The sequence below is a fragment of the Natrix helvetica genome (genome assembly GCF_964273705.1).
Source record: "Natrix helvetica genome assembly, chromosome: 2".
In the NCBI taxonomy this organism is placed as follows: domain Eukaryota; kingdom Metazoa; phylum Chordata; class Lepidosauria; order Squamata; family Natricidae; genus Natrix; species Natrix helvetica.
This window is the reverse complement of record NC_138552.1, coordinates 67,329,263-67,350,618: the sequence shown is the minus strand read 5'-3', so window position 1 is coordinate 67,350,618 and position 21,356 is coordinate 67,329,263. Positions and strand designations below refer to the sequence as shown.

At 40.7% G+C, this 21,356-nt stretch overlaps 1 protein-coding gene across 10 annotated transcripts in view; it reads left to right on the top strand.

Annotated features, from left to right (window-relative positions):
• The window catches only part of NTRK2 (neurotrophic receptor tyrosine kinase 2), a 222,669-nt gene that overhangs the window by 126,273 nt on the left and 75,040 nt on the right, over window positions 1-21,356 (top strand). For 9 of the 10 annotated variants that reach the window (XM_081945225.1, XM_081945224.1, XM_081945223.1 and 6 more), the window contains one exon: window positions 6,737-6,925. In XM_081945225.1, the coding sequence (XP_081801351.1) occupies window positions 6,737-6,925 (189 nt within the window). The remainder of the gene's footprint in view (window positions 1-6,736; window positions 6,926-21,356) is intronic. The other variant, XM_081945228.1, reaches the window with a different exon arrangement.

Here is a 21,356-nt window from a genome sequence, read left to right as displayed (position 1 = left end):
CCCTGGACTAGGGTACAGCCCTGAGATTCCCTTCAGGAGATCCCTTCGAGTGCTAACTTGAGCTGATCCTTCCCAGTCAAGATCAGCCAGCTGCTGTCACCTGCTTGCTGTACAGCCATGCCAACGATACAGCCATGCCAATGATACAGCCATGCCAATGATACAACCATGCCAATGATACAGCCATGTCAATGATACAGCCATGCCAATGATACAAACTCGGCAACTTTTTCTCCCCTCAGGCACCCTTCCTCTCTAAAAACAACCAAGATTCGCAATTTCCCTGTATGTCATCAAATTCACATGAGCTTTCACCAGATCTCATGCTATAAGCCTAAAATCTCAAGACATCTTGGACAAACACTTCATATTTTTGAAGAATTTAGTTATCTTGTAAGATGTAAATGCTAGTCATTGTATGCTTGTTGGTTTCAAATTTAATACCTGGGGCTTCAGGCCTATTTGATAAGTGATATGTAAAACCTCTTGAGAATAGTTTTGTTCTGCAAGGCATACAGGTAGTCCTCGACTTGTAATCATTCATATAGTGACTGTTCAAAGTTACAAGAGCACTGAGAAAAGTGACATTTGGCCAGCTTTTGCACTTATGACCGTTGTACAATCCCCATTGTCACATGATCATGTAATCACCATTTGTAATCTTCCAAGCAAAATCAATGGGGAAGCAGATTTACTTAATAACCATTGGATTCGCTTAACAACCGAAGTAATTCACTTAACAACTGTTGTGTCATATTAGGACCATTCATTTGGAAAAGAAATAATGAATGTTCCCTTACAGCAGGGGTGTCAAACTGGATTTCTTCGATGGCCGGATCAGCATTGTAGTTCTCTTCTCTTCTATGGACCAGTGGGAGGGGGGGGGGAGACAGGACAGATGCCCCCTGCAGTACCCTGCCAGCAAAAATGGAGCATAGCTGCCCATTTTCAGCCTGAATGGCCTCCTACAGCACTTTACTGGCCAAAATGGGGTCTGGGGGCATAAGTGTCCCTCCCGTGCCTTGTTTTCATCGTCCATGGCCTCCTGAAGCACTCTGCCAGCCAAAAATGGGCCAAAAACGAGCCATGGTCGGGCCCTACTGGGCCCATTTTTGCCCTCCCCAGCCTCCAGCAGCATTCTGCTGGCCAAAAACGAGCTGCGTGGAGGCCTCACAGGTCTTGAGTTTGCTACCCCTGCCTTACAGCATCTTATCAGATGTCCATGCATATCTTATGGAGGCTTATAAAGAGACAATTTCTCCAGTTCTACTTGTTATAATTCACCCAGAGATTGAGGACATGTAAAAACAAATGCATTCTCACAATCTCTTGTGTTCTCTTTCTTAGTACAAGCTTCTGTAGCTCTCTCTTTTTTCTCAAGAATGCATAAATCTATACATTTCCAATTCAAAGACTATCAAATCTGACTAGGTCTGAATTCCAGAATAATTCACTGTCTGTGATGGCTCTAAAACACTATAGTTCTCATTCATGTTTATAATGTCTGGCAATATTGGCCAGTCCCATCCCAATAAGTGTTGTCCAGTTATCCAGTTCACATGAGAACTTATTCTTGTATTAAGTACCATTGATGCATTGAGAACTGACGGCTGTTGAGTAGGATAACTTTATTCTGATATTTTTATATGTTCCATTAGCTGAAATCTGGTAGAATAAATTGTTGCTCCTATGTGTCCTACTTTGGTTGAGTTTAATGTATCCCATCTTTGATAAATGTACATTCATACTTTTTTATGAATACAGGACACAAGATATATGATATACGAACCAACAAATACTAGTTAATAGATATGATAAAAATGCAATAGTAACCAATAATGGTGACAGAGGTAATCATCTCAGAGAATAGATAAGGCCAGCAGAAAATTTCAGGTGTATAGCATGATTGGCAAGTTTAAAAGAAAAAGTGAAATAAATTCTGGAAGAGATGAACATAAAATGGATTTGATAATATTGCCAAAAAAGTTATACAGTAAATCGTCAGAAGCCAGAGTTAATTTCAACCTGGCCTTTAGACACTAGAAAACCCGATCCCTGTTGGGTCATCAGTTCAAAGTTATTTCCTTACTTACTTATGTAGAGAAACAGAATGACCAAGGTTAGGTAAAAAAAGCAGCGGAAGTGAGAGCGACTTCTGACTTCCTGATGCTTCCCCATTGAGTTTCTTTATAGAAAGCTGGCAGAAAGCATCAGAAATCCTTTTTTCCTCCCTCCCTCCCTTTGCTTGTGGGAAGCTTGCAAGGAGAAAGTCAGTGGGGTAGTCAGCAATAAGTTGCAAGTCCAAGGCCAGCCAGCAGATAAGTGGTTGCTACCAGATGGGGAAAGGAGCAAGGAGGTGTATAGGGTTACCGTGGTATGGGATGTATCATACCGTGTGGGCTGTAAAGGATGTGTGGGTATGTACCAGAGATGCCACATATGTTGGGGAGACCAGTGTCATTGCAACTTTGAAAATAATCTAGTTTCAGTGTCAAACATTACTTGAAGACATGGTAACATAGAAAAAAATAATTTGCATGTCTTTGATCCCCCCCCCCGCCCTTTCCATCTTGTTATGTATTATTGGCACTGAGTTGCAGAATGCCCAATGTGCAGCTTTTCCTAGAGGGTTTAAATTATTTAGGAGCATTTCTTTTGTTCCTGAGCATAATTAACCCTTTAATATTTATAGACATTACGGTATTAACATGAATAAAGGCTTTGTGATAAGAGAAAGGGTCTTAATTTAATGGGTTTAATGAGGATTACATCTGGATTATTGAGATTGGAAGCCTTGAATGTTTTGATCTGAATATTATAACTCAATATTGATGTTCTGATTTTAATGACACATTAAATTCTACTATTATGTTATATTTTAAGTCCTCAAGAAGCTTTGATTGTCGCAATGTACTGAGCTAAATAAATAAGCATCCTTCTACTGGCCTGAACCAGTAGAATCTCACCCTGTATATAATGTGTAATCATCTGGTCCCAATCTAACATTGAAGTCTCCCCTAGTAAGACCCTGGCTTTTGGATGGCCCAAGAGGAGTTTACTAATACAGTGTTCCAACTCCATCCATACTACAGTAGTTTCAGCTTTTTTTAGCGATGGTGGAAGATAAACATAATACAACAATACAATACAATAGTAGAGTTGGAAGGGACCTTGGAGGTCTTCTAGTCCAAACCCCTGCCTAGGCAGGAAATCCTATACAGATGGCTATCCAACAGATAGACAGATGGCTATCCAACATCTTCTTAAAGACTTCCAGTGTTGGGGCATTCACAACTTCTGGAGGCAAGGTGTTCCACTGATTAATTGTTCTAACTGATAGGAAATTTCTCCTCAGTTCTAAGTTGCTTCTCTCCTTGAGTAGTTTCCACCCATTGCTTCTTGTTCTACCCTCAGGTGCCATTAATTATTATACATTATACATTAATTATTAAAAGCAGGACCGAGTCCATTGTGAGGAGAAAGGACATAGCCATATGTTTTAAAGGGGCAATAAGAGACTGAATCTTGGGAAAGGCATACAAGATCTTGCTGATCTTGAGCACAAGACTTTTGGCCGAAGACTTCTTTCAAAGAGTTTTCTTATGGAAACTGCAATATATTTTCACAAAGTAAAATGTTTTTTGCTCCCTATGATGCTCTTTCAGCTTTGGAATGTCTTTCTCAAAGAGATGTGCATTGTACCAACTTTCAGCCACCTGTTTGAGACATTTTTATTTAGCTATATATTTTAATTTAAATAATTACTCTGTTTCCCTTGTAATTTGTCTGTATATGTATAGGTTACATGTGCGTGCCTGCTATTTTTCTTTATGTTTGCTCAAAAGTTGGGCGAAAGCCAGTGGAGTCTATCCAGCAACAAACGGAATTCAAGAAACAAATTCCACATTCACCCTGCAGTCCCAAAACTTTGCAGGGCTGGAAAAATTCCTGTGGGAATTTGTGAGGCTGTAGGGACAGGGAGAAGAAAAAAAAAGCAAACATCCTTTTCTTATTCATTCCATTCCTATACTTTTGAGATGTTGCTCTCCTATTTTTCTGCAATATGTTCCACTTCAAGTAGTCCACAGTCTACATCGGGGTGTCCAACTTAGACAACTTTTAAAGATCCATGAATTTCCATTCCCAGAGTTCATGCTGGCTGGGGAATTCTGGGAGTGGAGGTCCACAAATCTTAAAGTTGCCAACATTGGAAACCCCTTGTCTACCTTCTTGGACAATACTCACATGATGAAAAGTGGTACAGGGATTTAATTATTAATGTAAGTACCCCTTGTTTTCAGTTCAGTGTGTTATCATCAACACCTAAAAATAGAAAAGAACTGTTTCAGGAAAAGTACATGTTTCCATTTTAAAAATCCCACCTTGCCAAGTAGGCAGCATGGTGGCTTTGCAGTTAAGATGTTGGGCTAATTGGCTGGAAAGCCTACACCCAGGTTCAAGACCCAAGTGCCACATGACTGGGTGAACTCCCATTCTCGCCTCTGCTCCTGTCAACCTAACAGTTCAAAAACATGCAAATGTGAGTAGATAAATAGGTATCCCTTCAGTGGGAAGGTAACAGTGCTCTGTGATGTCATGCTGGCCACATGACTGTGGAAATGTCTTTGAACAGTGTGGCTCAATGGTCTTGAAATGGAGATGAGCACCGCCCCCTATAGTCGGCAATGACTAGCACAGGGACTTGTTAGCTTTACCTTGCCAGTAGGACCGAGAAAGATCCTTGTCAGGAAGTATGGAGACACGAATCAATCAGGACTACGCTGAATGCTTGAAGGATCTTCTAATGCAAGAACTGCTTTGATCTGCCTTGCATATGCACTCTATGCTTGGGTCCTGGGAATGAGAGACAATTAATAAGCAGCTCAGTTCAAAACAAAATATTGTGAAAGCACTTTTGTAATGTGTTTGATGGAGGTCCAACACAGGGAATTTTCCACAGGTGAGAACTCCTACCTTATCCTCTCTGTGGCTGCTGGCTTTGTGGTCATATGTCAAGGACTACCTATATTATTATTATTTTTTGTCTTTAAATTAGATTTTTTAATAACCTTAAGATATGATGTATATGAAATTGGCTGAGATTGCTGACAGTATTCTTTTCCTTTCTCTTATTATTTACTAACTGTATTATTTTTGTAGCTTTTTTTCTATCTTTTTTTAATTATTATTTACATACAAGCATATTGAACACAGTGTAATTGTCCTGGCATTTCACTTGCCATAAAAACAACAGTGAAAACAAATAACATTCGTATATACTACTCAAACAGTGCTAGTGTTGTACAATTATTTTTGACCATCAAATTCATTCTAATACCATGATGCATATATAATCTCATTCCAGGTCCGCCTACCCTAATTTTTTCATATTCCGACTTCCACCTCATGCTTATAATCATTGATAGAATCTGTTCCATGTGTCATAATATTCTGTCTCGCCTTGTCTCTTATTTTTAACATAAGTCTATCCATTTCTGCACAGACTAGTATCTTCCTTATTATCTCCTCCTCTGAAGAGGTGTTTTCACTCTTCCATTGCTGCACCTACAACATTCTTGCTGCTGTCAGGATATGTAGTATTAGGTCAGTGGTGGGTTGCAGATTGCCCAGTTGGAACAGGCTTGCCGGCATCCACATGGACACACGCATGTGTCTTGATGCTTCTGTGAGCCTCCGCAATGCTCCAGCTGCTCAGCGGAGCGTCACACAGACACTGTACGTGCTGTGCGTGTGCGCGGAAGCGCTGAAGATGTAAAAGGACAGTAAGAAGCGGGGGCGGATGGGCCCTCCCGAGCACCGTACCGGAATGGTATCCAGTGCTCTGGAATGGCTCCGGTACTCCCGAACCGGGGCGTACCGCCTGCAACCCACCACTGTATTAGGTATATTGTTCCTTTATCATAGTCATCTGTTATAATGCCTAATAGAAATAATTCTGGCTTGAACTCTATATGTTGTCTAACCATCTTTCTTTTTCCTTCTTTCTATCTTTACATCCATCCATCCATCTTTCCCAATCATAGGGATTGTTTTATTGTTCCACTTCAATGGCCAATTAGTTTCTCATTTTTTTTCTTCAGTGCTGAAACACAGTGAGGGAATAAGGAGCCCGGGGTCTGCTCAATAACTGGTGGCTATTTATTTATTGCTTTTTTCTGTTAGCTCTGGAAATACTGGGTGGCTCTGTGGGACACTACCAGGGATGTGCGGTCAGGGGAGGCAGGGGAGGCAGAGCCTCACCGCTCTCACCATGAAAAGAAAAAAAAGGGAAAAGGCACAAGTGGTCCAATTCCCTGCCTTCCTGAGTCACCATGAAGGGGACCGTGGAGCGCGTTCCTCGTGCTCGCGCTCCACGGTCCCCTTCATGTTGACTCAGGAAGGCGGGGAATGGGACCACGTGTGCAGGAGGCTGAAGCAGCCTCAGCCTCCTGCACACATGGTCCCATTCCCCGCCTTCCTGATGACGTCACCAGCCATAGACCTCACCGCACGTCACTGGACACTACTGAGGTGTGATAATCCTGTTCCCAAAATTTTAAAGGGGAGGCCAAACGCTGTGCAGAAGTTCTCTCAGTTCCTACTTTGGTGGTGCTGAAGATAAGGTCACAGATGGAGTGTCATTTCTGAGTGTGTTGGGCTTTTGAGAGCCAAGGAGACAGTAGAGGGAGGGAAGAACTATATCAAGTTACAGGGGAATCTTTGTTTCTAACTTTAGGCCCTTCTTCAGTTATCAGCAATGACGACGATTCGGCAAGTCCCCTTCATCACATCTCTAATGGAAGCAACACACCATCTTCTTCTGAGGGAGGCCCGGATGCAGTGATTATTGGAATGACAAAGATTCCTGTAATTGAAAATCCTCAATATTTTGGAATTACAAACAGTCAACTCAAGCCTGACACATGTAAGTACAGATTTATATATATTTATGTGTATGTATGTCTATAGATGTCTTCCCCATGTGCATGTAATGTATGATTGATTTCCCTCCTTTCTGATATTGATTATGAATGCTAAGTAACAGGCTATCCATATAACCATACATGTTTCATCAGATTATAACCTATGGGTTTAATAAATCTTATTTTATTAGGTGTGGTTAAGACTGCCCCATTGTTAATATTTTCAAATGGAATAAATCCAATATATGAATTCTAATTATCTTTTATTTCTTTGGCCAGAGAACAAATATTGACCTTTAAAGTTTAAAATATGTTTTTTGAATGAATATAATTACATATTCAGCAGGTGAAGTAAATTTTAGTGATTGTTAAATCTGTTGAACAGTGAAGGCCAAATGGTGATCAAACTGTGACACTGTGTTTTGGATGAAATCAGAGGTATTTGAGTGGATAAAAATGATAGTTGACTCCATAGACTTTGAGGTAAAATCAATAGCAGACATACACACATTTCTATCACCTGTTTCCTTTTGGGATAAGCAACATTATTTAAAGCATTAGAATCTGAATAAGAAATTGTGAGCCAAAGAAAGGCAAGATAATGAAATAAGAAAATAAATAAAATATTACTAGTTTTCATCAATAACACTCTCGATGCATTTTAATATCTTTGTTCCTGGAAAATCATGTTTACTTCCACCACATCCATCCACTAAATTGGACATGGCTTTTTTGTTCTTTCAAATTCTTACCTTTCTCTCTTTTTGAGGATTTCATCAGTTCCATCTGACTTCCTCTGCCTCCCCTTTCCCCTTTACCTTCTCTCTAACATCCCATTCCTCATCTGTATTTGTTGTGTTCATGTGTTCTCTCCACAGCCTATGTCAGTGGTTTTTTCTTATGGCGTGCCAAAATTGTCCGTGCATGCTATTGTGTGTGCACAGGTGCCTACACGTGACCAACCCAATTCAATCCTCCCCACCCACATGTGTGTGTTATCCCCCCCTACACACATGCACATGTGACCCCTTCCTAGGCTCCTTTCCCAGAGAGGGCAAAGCGGCATTGCCCGTGCCCCCCCCTACCTCTGGAAGCCAGAAATAGATCTTTCCGAATTTCCAGTTGACCCACTGGAGATATTTTTCACCCTCCCCAGGCTTCAAGAAGGCTTCTGGAGGCTGGGGAGGGCAAAAAAACAGGCCCAACAGGCCAATTGGAAGTTCCGGTTGGTCTGTTGGGCCCGTTTTTCACCTTCTCCCACCTCCGGAAGTGAAAACGGCCTTCCCTGGCCTTCTGGAAGCCCAAAAATCAGCTGGCCAGTGCGTGCATACATGCTGGAGCTGACGGATGGCATGCCAGCAAATATGGCATGCGTGCCATAGGTTCACCATCATGGCCCTATGTCTTCTGCAACAGCAATTCATTTTTGTATTCAATGCACACTCATTCAGGACTCATTCATTTCTCACCCTATCCCTTCTTTAGCACGGACCTTCTTTAGGCTGCCATGACCACTGTATTTGCCTTATTCTTATGTTATTCCTAACATACAGGTAGTCCTCAACTTACAACAGTTCATTTAGTGACCGCTCAAAGTTACAACGGCACTGAAAAAAGTGACTTATGACCGTTTTTCACACTTATGATTGTTGCAGCATCCCCATGGTCACATGATCAAAATTCAGATTTTTTGACAAGAAAGGTTGACAACTTCATATTTATGACAGCAGCAGTGCCCCAGGGGCATGTCATCGGCTTTTGCAATCTTCTAACAAGCAAAGGGACATGGTGCTCAGTGGCTAAGATGCTGAGCTTGTTGATCAGAAAGGTCAGCAGTTTGGCGGTTCGAATTCCTAGTGCCATGTAACGGAGTGAGATCCCATTACTTATCCCAGCTTCTGCCAACCTACCAGTTCGAAAGCATGTAAAAATGCAAGTAGAAAAAATAGGAACCACCTTTGATTGGAAGGTAACAGCATTCCATGCGTCTTGGGCTTTTAGTCATGCCGGCCATATGACCACAGAGACATCTTTGGGCAGCGCTGGTTCTTTGGTTTTGAAACAGAGATGAGCACTGCCCCCTAGAGTCAGGAACGACTAGCACATATGTGCGAGGGGAACCTTTACCTTTACCTAACAAGCAAAATCAATGGGGAAGCCTGGCTACTAACTTCACAACTGCAATGATACATTTAACAACTGTGGCAAGAAAGGTCGTTAAATGGGGCAAAACTCACTTAATAAACATAAATTTGGGACTCAATTGTAGTCATAATTCAAGGGCTAGCTGTATTTACTATCACATCCATGTAACTGAATAGGCAAAACTCACGATCTTTCATGTAATGAATTTAACTTCTTTGGATACATTTTCCCCCCTTATAAATTCACTGTTTACTATCTTTCCACCAGCATTTATACATCTTTTAAAAATTCCATCATGTCTTTAATGAATAATCTACTTGCTCAGAATTGGGGCTTTTGTTTGCCATTCATCTTTAACCTACAATTCTTCACTCCATATTCTCTGTGGAAAACAACCACCATGATCTCAGACTTAAGCATTTTCAGAGCCATCCCACAGTCTAATGTTGAAAATATCAATCAACAGCACTGTATCATGTTGTAAGTACACAAATATTCCCATCCCCAATGAGCACATTTCCACTGTCACTGCAAGCCTTTCTTTACCCACAAATACATTGGAAATACATTTAAACAACCCTGGGAACATTATATATCCTTGGCTTAATCCTTGCTCAGTGCTGCATGTTGGTTAAGTGTCCTGTTTATTCTCATACATCCTTTACTTCCAGCACATATAATGCCTTTAATGCATTCAGGATCTAACCTTCAACTCCATATTTGCATAAAACATTCCATAGTTTAAGCCTACTCACTTTATCACACATATTCTATAAATCAACAAAAGTACAACTCTTATCACATCTATGCAATTCACAGGGTCCTGTGGAAGAGAAAAAATCAATTCAGCACAACTCCCCAGATTTTGCTCATGGTCACCAATATGGACAGGATTCCTTACATACATACAAACACATTCCCAGTCACATTTGGCAAATCAATAAACTAATTTCCCCTGTAGTTGTGGCATGTACATAAGTTACCCTTCGTTTTGTATAGGGGACGATAACTTCCTTCCAGTTTCTGGGCACAGAGGTTATCTTTGTGCATACTTGAAACAAGTTGCACTGCCATTCTGTGAGCAAACCACATCTGTAGTTTAATGTTTTACACCTTCACTTGCAGCCTCATCATTTTTCAACATTTTTCACAGCATTTCTTCTTTACTTTTTTTTTTGGGGGGGGGTTGCAAACGTTCAGAGGAATGACATCCCATTATCGTTTCCATGCGTTCTATCTCTTTGAATTCATTCCATATTTTTTTTCCCATTTGGTTTTTCGTTCAATTAACTTTGCTGCAGGCTCCCGATTTAGTTGTGTTCCATTTAGTCCAGGGGTGTCAAATTCAAGACCCACGGGCCGGATCCGGCCCATGGGGTGCTTAGATCTGGCACACAGGGCCACCCTGGAAACAGTGAAGGACTGGCCTATGGTGCCTCTGCCAGCAAAAATGGAACTCGGGAGGACCGCATGCAGCCCACTCGAACTTCGGTTGCAGGAGGCTGTTGCAGACAAAAGCGGAGCTTGCGGGCCTGTTTTTTGTGGCAGAGCACTCAGGCCACCACAGGCACTCCCGACACGTGTGACATCAAGCTGGCCACACCCAACCTGGCCATGCCTCCCCCCGAGGTCAAATACAACCCTGATGTGGCCCTCAGTGAAATTGAGTTTGACACCCCTGATCTAGTCCCTCACAATGTCTAGAAAGCAGATAATGACTTCTCCTAATGCAAGAATCCATGCAGAATTTAAATAGCTTCAGGAGAGCACACAAGGAGTCAAGGCCTGAACTGCTGTTCCTTAATAAATAATGGCTAAAACTGTCCAATCAGGAAGGAGCAAAAGAGTATCTCCTGCCCCATTCTTCACCAGGACAACAGCATGGCCAATGGTTCTGAACACAGCCAAGAGGTGTATTAGGAACAGGAAAATTGTTTTTGGTCAATCACATCCTTAATAAAGATATGTTAAGTAAGTAAGCTCTCCATTAGGAGAGTGAGTGTGTAGAGAAGCATAATGAGAGTGGTATGGAAGAACACGCACAAACCAGCATACAGAGACACCGAGTAGTATAAATAATAGTAGTTTACTATGTGGAAATATGCACGTAATGTTGTAGGTATTCAGAGTTCAATTTAAAGTACAAGTCATACACGGTTCAGTCAGTTAGTTATCAATGTTCTCAGTTAAGGAATGATCCTTCGAACACAGTCCAGTATCATATAATCAGTTCAGCACACAAAGTAGCTAACAGTAGCAAACACAGTAACTCACAAGCAGTATCAAGCAATATCCACGATCAGCATCTAACAAAACAGAGAGCTAACAGTCATTCTGGTTCCCTCTTATATCTGCTTGAGGTAACAGCAACCAATCACATTTTACAGCAGTACTTAAAGAAACAGTACTACCATCCTGGTTTATATATTGCTAACCCAACTGTTAGCTTACATTCCTAACAAGATAGATACCAAAATGTTTCAGTCTATGATCACATCTGAACCCTAACTGAAAAGGCATGTTCTTCACATAATTGGGTCATAGATCACTATCTGTGACCCATCACGCAATCTTGGCTGCCCAAGGTTTTCAAATATTAATAAAGGATATATTATAGCCTTGATCATACCCATTATATTTGCATCATTTCCTGATATGAACAATACTGAGAGGTTTTGCCACATTTGGAGCAATAGCCCACAAGTGTAACCGAAGCCCACTTCCACCCCAAGTGTGCTCACACTTGTTTATGTACACCAAATCTCCAATCTAAACACTAACCTAGATTTTACTATCATTCCACTAAAATGGAACCATATGCAACATATCGGTGCACGTTCAAGCAATCTCTAGGAAACTTTTAATTTATTTCAGTGGTATAAATTTACAACTTCATAAAATAAAAAATGAAACATGTATTGAACTGTACAGTATATCTTTACAGTTGCCCCCATGCTGGCAGAGATGTTATAGATTTGCTTATATTTCCAAGAGAAATTGGATCAGTGGCATCTGCAGCTCCAAACAGGCAAGGTGGTGGTTTTGAAACACAACTGAAGCCCTGCCCTTTTGTATATTTGTGTAAATCAATGTGCATTCCAAAAGATTGGATTTGAGTGCCACAACTGGCATCGTTCCTGCTTTGACCACCCTGGTGGTTGATGCTAAATTGCACCAGCCTAACTGTAGTCAATGTCAGTGGATTCCTAATATTCAGTAATAGTGTTAGTTCACATGATCGATAGGTGTTAGTTGTCCTTTTTTGTAGAAATGAATCTTTTGCCTATTTCAATGGTGTTAAATAATCCTAACTCACAAAATACATTTTACACTGGAAACAGAACAAATTATAAAAGCTGTATCGGTATGACAGGTTTTTGACACATGCACTTAAACAGTTGTAAAATAAATAGGCGTGTGAGTACCCAATACAGTAAGTTCACTTCACAATAAGGACAGCTTATTCTACAGCCATAAATAATAATTTAAAAATACAACGTAGTTGCTTAATTTGGAACTTGTATGCCCTTGCTAAGCATGTAGAAATGGATGTATATGCTTAGTTGGAGTTAGAAGTCTAAGCTTGACTCCCATGCCTGAGTCATTTCCCCCTGCCCCAAATTGCAACTGTTCTCTAAATTGTGGCCCCAGCTTCATGCCAATAAAAATACTACTACTACTACTACTACTACTACTACTACTACTACTACTACTACTACTTAAACCAAAAGAGGAAGAAACCTAAGAAAATAATTTAAAAGGAATATTATATCATTAAAACCATTAAATAATATCATATTATTATCAAACCCTATCAAAGTTCATTTTTTTTCGAACATGTAATTTTTAACAGTAGTCAGTCAATGTGGTCCTTGCCCTTCCCTTCCCTTCCTTCCTTTCCTTTCCTTTCCCTTCCCCTCCTCCTCTCCCCTCCCCTCCCCTTTCCCCTCACAAAGAATGGCTATTTTTAATGAACATCAGAAGCTGGGAAGGCAGTGAATTGTGTAGATAAATTTGGGTCCAAGTATTTAACTAACCTTCTCTTAAAGTCTCTTGTCCAATAATTTTTTCAAATTTTTGTTTTGTTTGTCGCCCGTGTACAAGATAATAGGAATAAGAATAAACATGAATAAGAACACAGGAAATGGGTACAAATAAATGAGGACAGTAGGACAGGGATATTAGGCATGCTGGTGCGCTTATGCTCACCCCTACTGATCTCTTAGGAATGGGGTGAGGTCAACAGTAGACAGACATGTACAGGATTATCACAAAATAAGCCAGATTTTTCCAAAAACAAATCCAAGCACCTGCTCTTCATCTCTAAACTTTTAATTACTTTAATTTTATTACTTAGTTACATTAATCCAACCAGACTAAATATTTCTATACATTGGAATCTGTTCCTACAACTTGGTTTTCTTGATCTTGTTGGAGGTGAAATGTTTGTATTCAACGCAGACAAAAACAAGTGCCAGAGGTGGAGGAGAAATTCATTCCATTCAAAGTCCTGGCTAATTCAATCAAATAAACTTCCAAAACTGAAGCACAAATGACAAAGCAATTTCATGTCGATTGTGTATTTCTGAGGAATGTTGCAATGCAGTGGCCACTTCAGTTATATGCAAAAGCCACTCAGTCCACTCAGGTGCTGCATTGTGTATTGTGTTTAATAACAGACAGTGGCTCCAATTCATGCAGATAATCTCCTTCAGCTCAAACAAGCCCATTCTTTCAGAGTTACTGTAGCATCCAATACGTGGCAGCTGCCAATATTTTCCAATAAATGAAATCTCTGGTCCTTCTTGGAGAACACGTTGACTCAAATATATACAGGTGGTCCTCAATTTATGACCATAGTCGAGCCTAAAATTTCCATTGCTAAACGAGACAGTCGTTAAGTGAGTTTTGCCCCATTTTACAACCTTTCTCATCAGAGTGAAGAAGGGAAGCAGTGCAGTTGTGAAGTTAGCAATGCAGTTGTGAAGTGAATCTGGCTTGCCCGTTGACTTTGCTTGTCTTGCCCGTTGACTTCGCTCATAAAGATGAGCCGGTTGCCCAGCATCCGAATTTTGATCGCCAGGATGCTACAATGGCCATCAATGTGAAAAATGGCCACAAGTCCTTTTTTTTCAATGCCGTTGTAACTTCAAACGGTTGCTAAATGAAATGTTGTAAGTCGAGGACTGCCTATACATATACCCATCGATTTAGAATCCATTTCATTGCCATTCTTATTACAGTTGCCACTGTGATGTTTACTGTTTCTATATGTTTCAGATGGACCCTAGTGCAGTTCTGATGAACCTTTTCATGCTTTGAGTGAACAAGAGGAGGAAGGGAACAGGACTGTGCTCTGCCCCTAGTGCTTGTGCGTCCTGCTGGCCATGCCCCCCCTCCTATGAACTGAGTTCATTTCCTCCAAGGGGGGCTCCTACACAAATACACCTATATGTACATAGGGACTTTCATGCCGCCTGGCATTCAGTGTGTGGCCAGGGTTTTAGTCTCATGCTAGCCTTTGTGCATTCTACTGTACTCCTACAGGTATCCATTTTATGTGTTAAGCACATAAGGGTGTTACTTTGTCTATTTGTATGCTTGATCCAGTATAACGCATAAAATGAGGCTATTATTCAAGTTGTTCTAATATCCATTGCTTGATGCAATTACTTTCTTTGGAATTTTACTTTAATGGCAAGTGTCAGCTGAAAGGAAGAAAAAGAAGTTTGCAAGCTGTACTGGGGGGGTGGGGGAACAGTTTTAATTCCTAATGAATTTGTGTTTGTGTTTGTTGTTATTATCTCTGGATTAAAATCTCTAAGAAACATTAAGGTAAGAATGCTAGGAGTAAATTAAAAGAACTATTCATGAATCAGTCGAACTTCTCTCTAATTTGTTATTAAATGATCATGTAATTAATCAAGTGTCTGTACTTGCATTATGTTCCTTGCCTCTGGCAAGAGTTCCAGAGGAGAGTCTGGAATAAAAGCAATTGTTGATTCAACAGACTTGTTGTTGACAAGCTGGTGTTCAATTATAATAGTAATGTTGTTGCTTCCAAAGGATTGTTTCCACAGTGATACAATCAGAAGCAACATAATGAGTAACCTATTAATGTGTCGAATACTCTGTTGGCGTCTTATTCTTCTTCTCCTCCTTTTCCTTCTCCTTCTCCCACAATCCTTCTCCTTCATAAACACTATTACATCTCCTCCTCCTTCCTCTCCCCCTTCCCCCTTCCCCTCCTCCTCCTCCTCCACAAGGTCATGAAGTATTTTTCAATTTCTCCAAAACTTTATCAGATTAGACCTACTAATGTGTGGAATGCTCTGTTGGCATCTTATTCTCCTCCTCCTCCTTTTCCTTCTCCTTATCCCCTAATCCTTCTCCTTCATAGCCACTGTTCCATCTCCTCCTCCTCCTCTTCCACAAGGTCATAAAATATTTTTTAATTTCTGTTTATCAGATTAGACTTTTAAAAAATTTGGGAAAGGATTTGGACAAGATGGCAATATCATTGTTCTCCAGGTCTACAAGTTCTAACACTTGAGCTGGGATGCTAGAAAAATTGTATGGACATAATTAAATTAACATCCTAAAATTCACGACAGATAACAGAGCGGTTGGATGTTGCTGTTATTTAAACATGTGCAAACGCTGTTTCCAAACCCTTACTGGAACACAAAGATCCTTTGAAGCACTACCAGAGAATGAATATGAAAAGTAGAGTTGAGGGTTAATTTGAAGGTGGTGTAACTAGGTTTTAAAAAACCCTATAAGTTCCAAAGTTTAATGTTCCATTTTCAGATGGGATTTTCAGATCCTGCAATTTCAAGAGAAATGTGTATCCGGTATAATTCAACCTATTAGATTATTTCACACAATACAGAGATCTGAACAAATTATTCTATGCCCCCCCCCCCACACACACACCCTTTACTATTCCAGATTGGAGGGCAGGATCAGAATTTTTTTTTAAACAAAACAAAATGAAATGAAAACATAATAAAAGTGTGCCAATTTCTAATACAGGTGGTCCTCAACTTACAACCATTGGTTTATTGACTGTTCAAAGTTACAGTGGGACTGAAAAAAGTGACTTATGACCAATTTTCACACTTGCAACCATTATAACATCCCCGATGGTCATGTGGTCAAAATCTGGGTTCTTGGCAACCTGCAAGTATTTATGATAATTGTGTTGTCTTGAGATGATGGGATCACCATCTTAACCTTCCCAGCCAGCTTCCAACAAGCAAAGTTAATGGGGGAAACCAGATTCATTTAACAACCACACGATTCACTTAATGACTACAATGATTCGCTTAACAACTTTGGCAAAAAAAAACTTGTAAAATGGGGTGCAACTGATGTAACAACTGCCTTGCTTAGTTAATGGGAATTTTGGGCTCAATTGTGATCGTAAGTTGAAGACTACCCCTACTTACAAGGTGGAGGTCTTTAATTTTCTTTTTATGACTCAGTGGCATGGGACTTTCTCTTCACCAGTACTTCCCAGAAATTTATGGAATGCCGAAGCAATTATGCATACCCTATGGACATTCTAGGAAGCAACCCTGCTGATGCATATCGGGAGAACAGTGTGCACCCAGAAAATACTTCTGTGATTGTATCAATGTTCAATCCAAGAGGTGTTAAGACAGCTCAGTTTGTTTACTGAGAACAATATATCAAAAACCCTTAATGGTAGCCAAGTTTCCCCATGCACATTTGAAAGAAATGTCATCATTAGAGTATGAGATTATATCAAGAATTCCTCAATGGGGCCTAAGGAAAATACTTTGGGAGGGGGAAAAAAAGGAAGGTGGAGATTTACTTCTGAGTGTGGTTTGTTTGGTGGGTTCATTGTCACATCTTGGTTGCTGCAGTATAAAGCTCTTCGCTGTGTTTGAGGGACATATCACTTAAGTCTCATCCCCAACCACTGCTAAGCAAGCTGTTGTTCCAATTTAAAAGTGGCACCTCCTTTTCCCAGCATGAAACATTTTGTGAAGAATGATTGACACAAGGGATTATGGGAATGTCAGAAATGTTCCAGATGGTTCAGCAAGTGCTGCCGAAACACATCTTCTTCATCCCGTTGCTGGTCCTTGGCCTTGGCTATTTTGTCCTTAGTTGGGAGAGAGACTGAACACCTGGTCTTTGTCTCTTAACTTTGAAACACTGAATTCTAAGGAGATCAATAGATTCACCACACGAGGCTCCAGTTGTGGGTATGTTTTGTGTGAGTCCCTGTGTGGGTTTGTGTGCTGGGCAAGATCATAAAGTAGGCGGATAAGTGAATGATAAATATGCATTCACAAACACAAAGGGGGACGAAGGTTTGTGTGAGAGGAGGCTGCTTCCCTGACTAACATAGATTCATGGGGGAAATTGGTTTCCATTGGTAGAAACTGTAGAACACGGGTGTCAAACATGTGGCGTCATGTTGCCATCACACGACATTGCGATGTTTTTTCCCTTTGCGGAGCTGGGATGGGTGTGGCCTGCACGTGACACATCTGGCCCAGTTTGACACCTCTGCTCCAGAAATACAGTAACTTTGAGAACTCTTCAATTCCAACTTCTCTGTTTTATATTTCAAACCAAGTCATCCAAACAGAGGCTTCTGGGTTGGGTCGAGCTTTGACATAAGTATAAATACCTTCTGATAGGTTGACTTCAAGAAGGCTTCATTTTATGGGATGATAGACCTTCTGCCAGTAGATAGAAGGATAGAAACCCACCCGTCCCTGCCTTGAAACTGCCTGATATGAAATTGTGCAAAGGCAGTAAAATCGTTCAGGCTCCTTGCTAAGGTGCAAAATTCCCCAGATGTGAACGGAAACTGTTTGCCGGTGAACTAAATTGCAGATTTATATCTTGTGCATTGCATTAATCAGGTTGCTGACCAGAGCATTAACTCCCAGTCACAATCTTTTCAATATAGTGAATATACAAAAAGGTAGGAGCTACAATACAAGCATCCTATGTGCCTGTATTCGTTCATTTAATGGGCTTAGCAAATCACTGACGTGGCAGTAGCTAACCAAATTTACCGTTGTTCCTTTGGTGTTTACCTCTGTGCTTAGCATACCATTTGAGGTAGCACAGTAAGCAAGGCACACTCAAATTCCTAAAGTCCTTAACACTTTAAGTTCTAACTGCTTTTACAGCCACATGCATTTCATTATAATTGAGTGCTCTTTGACCAAGCTTTCCTTTGAAAAAGAAATAGGATTTGTAGATAATCAGCTGGCTGGTTTTGCTAAAGCAGGGGAAGCAGAATGCTTAAAATAGTCATGCTGTTAAACTCTTGATGAAAAATATTAGTCTGGAAAAGTTGCAGGGAGAAAGAGTGGTAAGAGGCACATAAAAAGGAAGACAGACCAATGTCTAGTAGCTGTTGGCTTTTATTCACTGATGGCTTAGAATTATAGGGCTGGAAGGGACCTTGGAGGTCTTCTAGTCCATCCCCCTGCCTATGTCAGGAAACCTTATCTCATTTTGGACAAATGATTGTTAGTGGAAGTTGAGCACCCACAAGTCTGGGAAGCAAACTGTTCCTTTCATTAGTTAGTCTCAAGAAATTTCTCCTTAATTCCAGGTTGGATCTCTCTTTAATGCGTTTCCACCATTGCCTCTTGTCCTATTCTCAGGAAGTTTGAAGAATAAGTTGACCTCCACTCTTTGTACCTGTCTCGTGAACTGAAGACAGGTATCATGTCACCCCTAATTCTTCTCTTTTTTAGAATAGACATAAATAGTCCCCTTAACCATTCCTCATATGATTTATCCTACAGACACAGACACACCTTTTATCATCTTCAATGTTCTTCTCTGCACTCTTTCTAAGGTCTCATGTCTTTTTTGTATCATGATGACCAGAATTGGATGCAGTATTCCAAGTGTGGCCTCACTAGTGCAGTATAAAGCTGTATTATTACTACCCATGATTTTGATGCTATCCCCCTCTGTTGATGCAGTCTAAGACTGCATCAGCTTTTTTTTTTGCAGCTGCAGCACACTTCTGTTCATACTTGCGTGGTGGTCTACTAGGACACATAAATCTCCCCCACAGTTGCTATTCTTCAGCCAGGTATTGACTATTCTATTCCTGTGCATTTGATTTTGCCTTCCGAAGTGCAGGAGTTTTTTTTTCTCACCACTAAATTCCATCTTGTTAGCTAGGTCCCAATGATCAAGTCTGTCAAATTCCTTCTGAGTCTCCTCTGAGGTGTTACTAAGTGCTCCCTAACTTGGTGTCACCTGTAAATTTGATGCGTTCTCCTTCTATTCCCTCATCTAGATCATTCATGAACATGCTGAAGAACACTAGCCCTAAAAGAGTAATTGTTCTCTATTACCAAAAGTAGGTTATGGTCTACTTTATATTCAAACAAAATTCAAAATGTAAACAATATTTTGCTGGGCTACATCTCAGGCAATGAAAGCTCCCAAGGAGTCCTCTCTTCATACCAGGCGTGAAAATCTGCAGAACTTGCGTTAAAGCACAGAAGGTGTTTGAATCTGTGACAGTATATTTTATTACTCTCTGATTAGCAACTTTCCTTGAGGCAGTGCATTCATACGCATGGGGTGTGGCGAGTCAGGTTTTAGAATGTTAGCTTTTTATGATGCTAACCATGGGCTTAGAATCAGGGGCGGGATTCTACTGGTTCAGACTGATTCAGATGAACCGGTAGCTCCGAAGCTGGGAGCAAACCAGTTCGCTCTGACTTTCAGCTGGTCCCGCCTGTCTACCAGTGGTGGGATTAAAAATTGTTTTACTATTGGTTCTGTGGGGGTGGGTTGGTGGGTGTGGCAGGGAAAGGATACTGCAAAATCTCCATTCCCTCGCCACTCCAGGGGACGGCTACTGAAAAATCCCCATTTCCTCCCAATCAGCTGGGACTCAGAAGGCAGAGAATATATAGGGGCGGGGCCAATCAGAGGTGGTATTTACCGGTTCTCTGAACCATTCAAAATTTCCGCTACCGGTTCTCCATAACTGGTCAGAACCTGCTGGATATCACCTCTGCTGCCCACCCCTGAGCTATACTCAGTTATATTCCATTTTCTGAAGGCGCAGCAGAGTGGATTGCCTTGCCTCAGCTGCTTTCCTCCCCAGCAGTAATGCTGAGGGGGAGGAACTGTAAACTGCACTTGTTCAGCCAACCGGTTGTTAAACCGGTAGGATCACGCCCCTGCTTATAATGTTACAATTTTAAAGCTCATCCAATTTGGGAACCAGTGCACTGGCATCCATAGGAAGGGAATTAAAAAACCAAGGTGTGCCTTTTGTTGGTGTCACATTCACATGCAGAGGTACCAAAGGGAGAGGACCTCAACTTTACCTCTGTTTCCCCATGGATGGAATTGAGCTGGTGTTTTATATATTTTCAAGTTGATAAGCTGCATTTTCCACCCTTCAAAAGTGGACCTCAGTAGGTAACTGACCTCAGTAGGTAACTGGCAACTCTATTGCTAAGTGGTATGGTTGTGAAGCCTGACTGTGCTGATTTATGATATCAGTGTTGCCAGTTCCTGCTGCAGTCATTAAGTGAATCACCATAGATTATTAAGTGTGATGTCATATGCCTTGCCATTCCCTGATGGCTTCTTCATTGACTTTGTCAGAAGATGGCTGAGAATATTGCAAATGGTGATCATGTGACTGGGACCACCATAAATGCAAGCTAGTTGCCAAGCACCCAAATCACAATTATGTGACATCAGGGACATTGCAACAGCCACAATTTCAAGATCAGTCATAAATCTCATTTTTAGTGCTGTTGTAATTTTGAACAGTCGCTGAATGTCCTGGTTGATAAGCAAGGACTACCTGTAGTTCAAATGCATCTGATACTTTAAAAAGTCTTTTCCAAATCCATCCTTGTGCTATTAATATTTGCATGTATACACCAGATAATTAAGACCCCATGATATATAGATTTTTCCATGTGAATATAGGGAAGAGGAAATGGAGTTAGGCACAATCGAACTTTTGTTATTATTTCATACCTAGTTTGAGAGGTGGGTGTGTTGAAAGGAACACATTGAAAATCCATGCATACAATTCAAACATCTTTTCTAGTTAAATAAGCACATAGCCTGGTGAGAGTTAGGATGCCCAATAAAAAGGAATTAAATGCCTGGAGTCACTGAGAGTTGGGAGGCTTATAAATGTAATATAATATTACGATTGCTTGCACAGGCATCCAGATGTTTAGACTGGATTTGGCATTTGCATGCACAAATACAATGGACAATTTCTCACTGAGC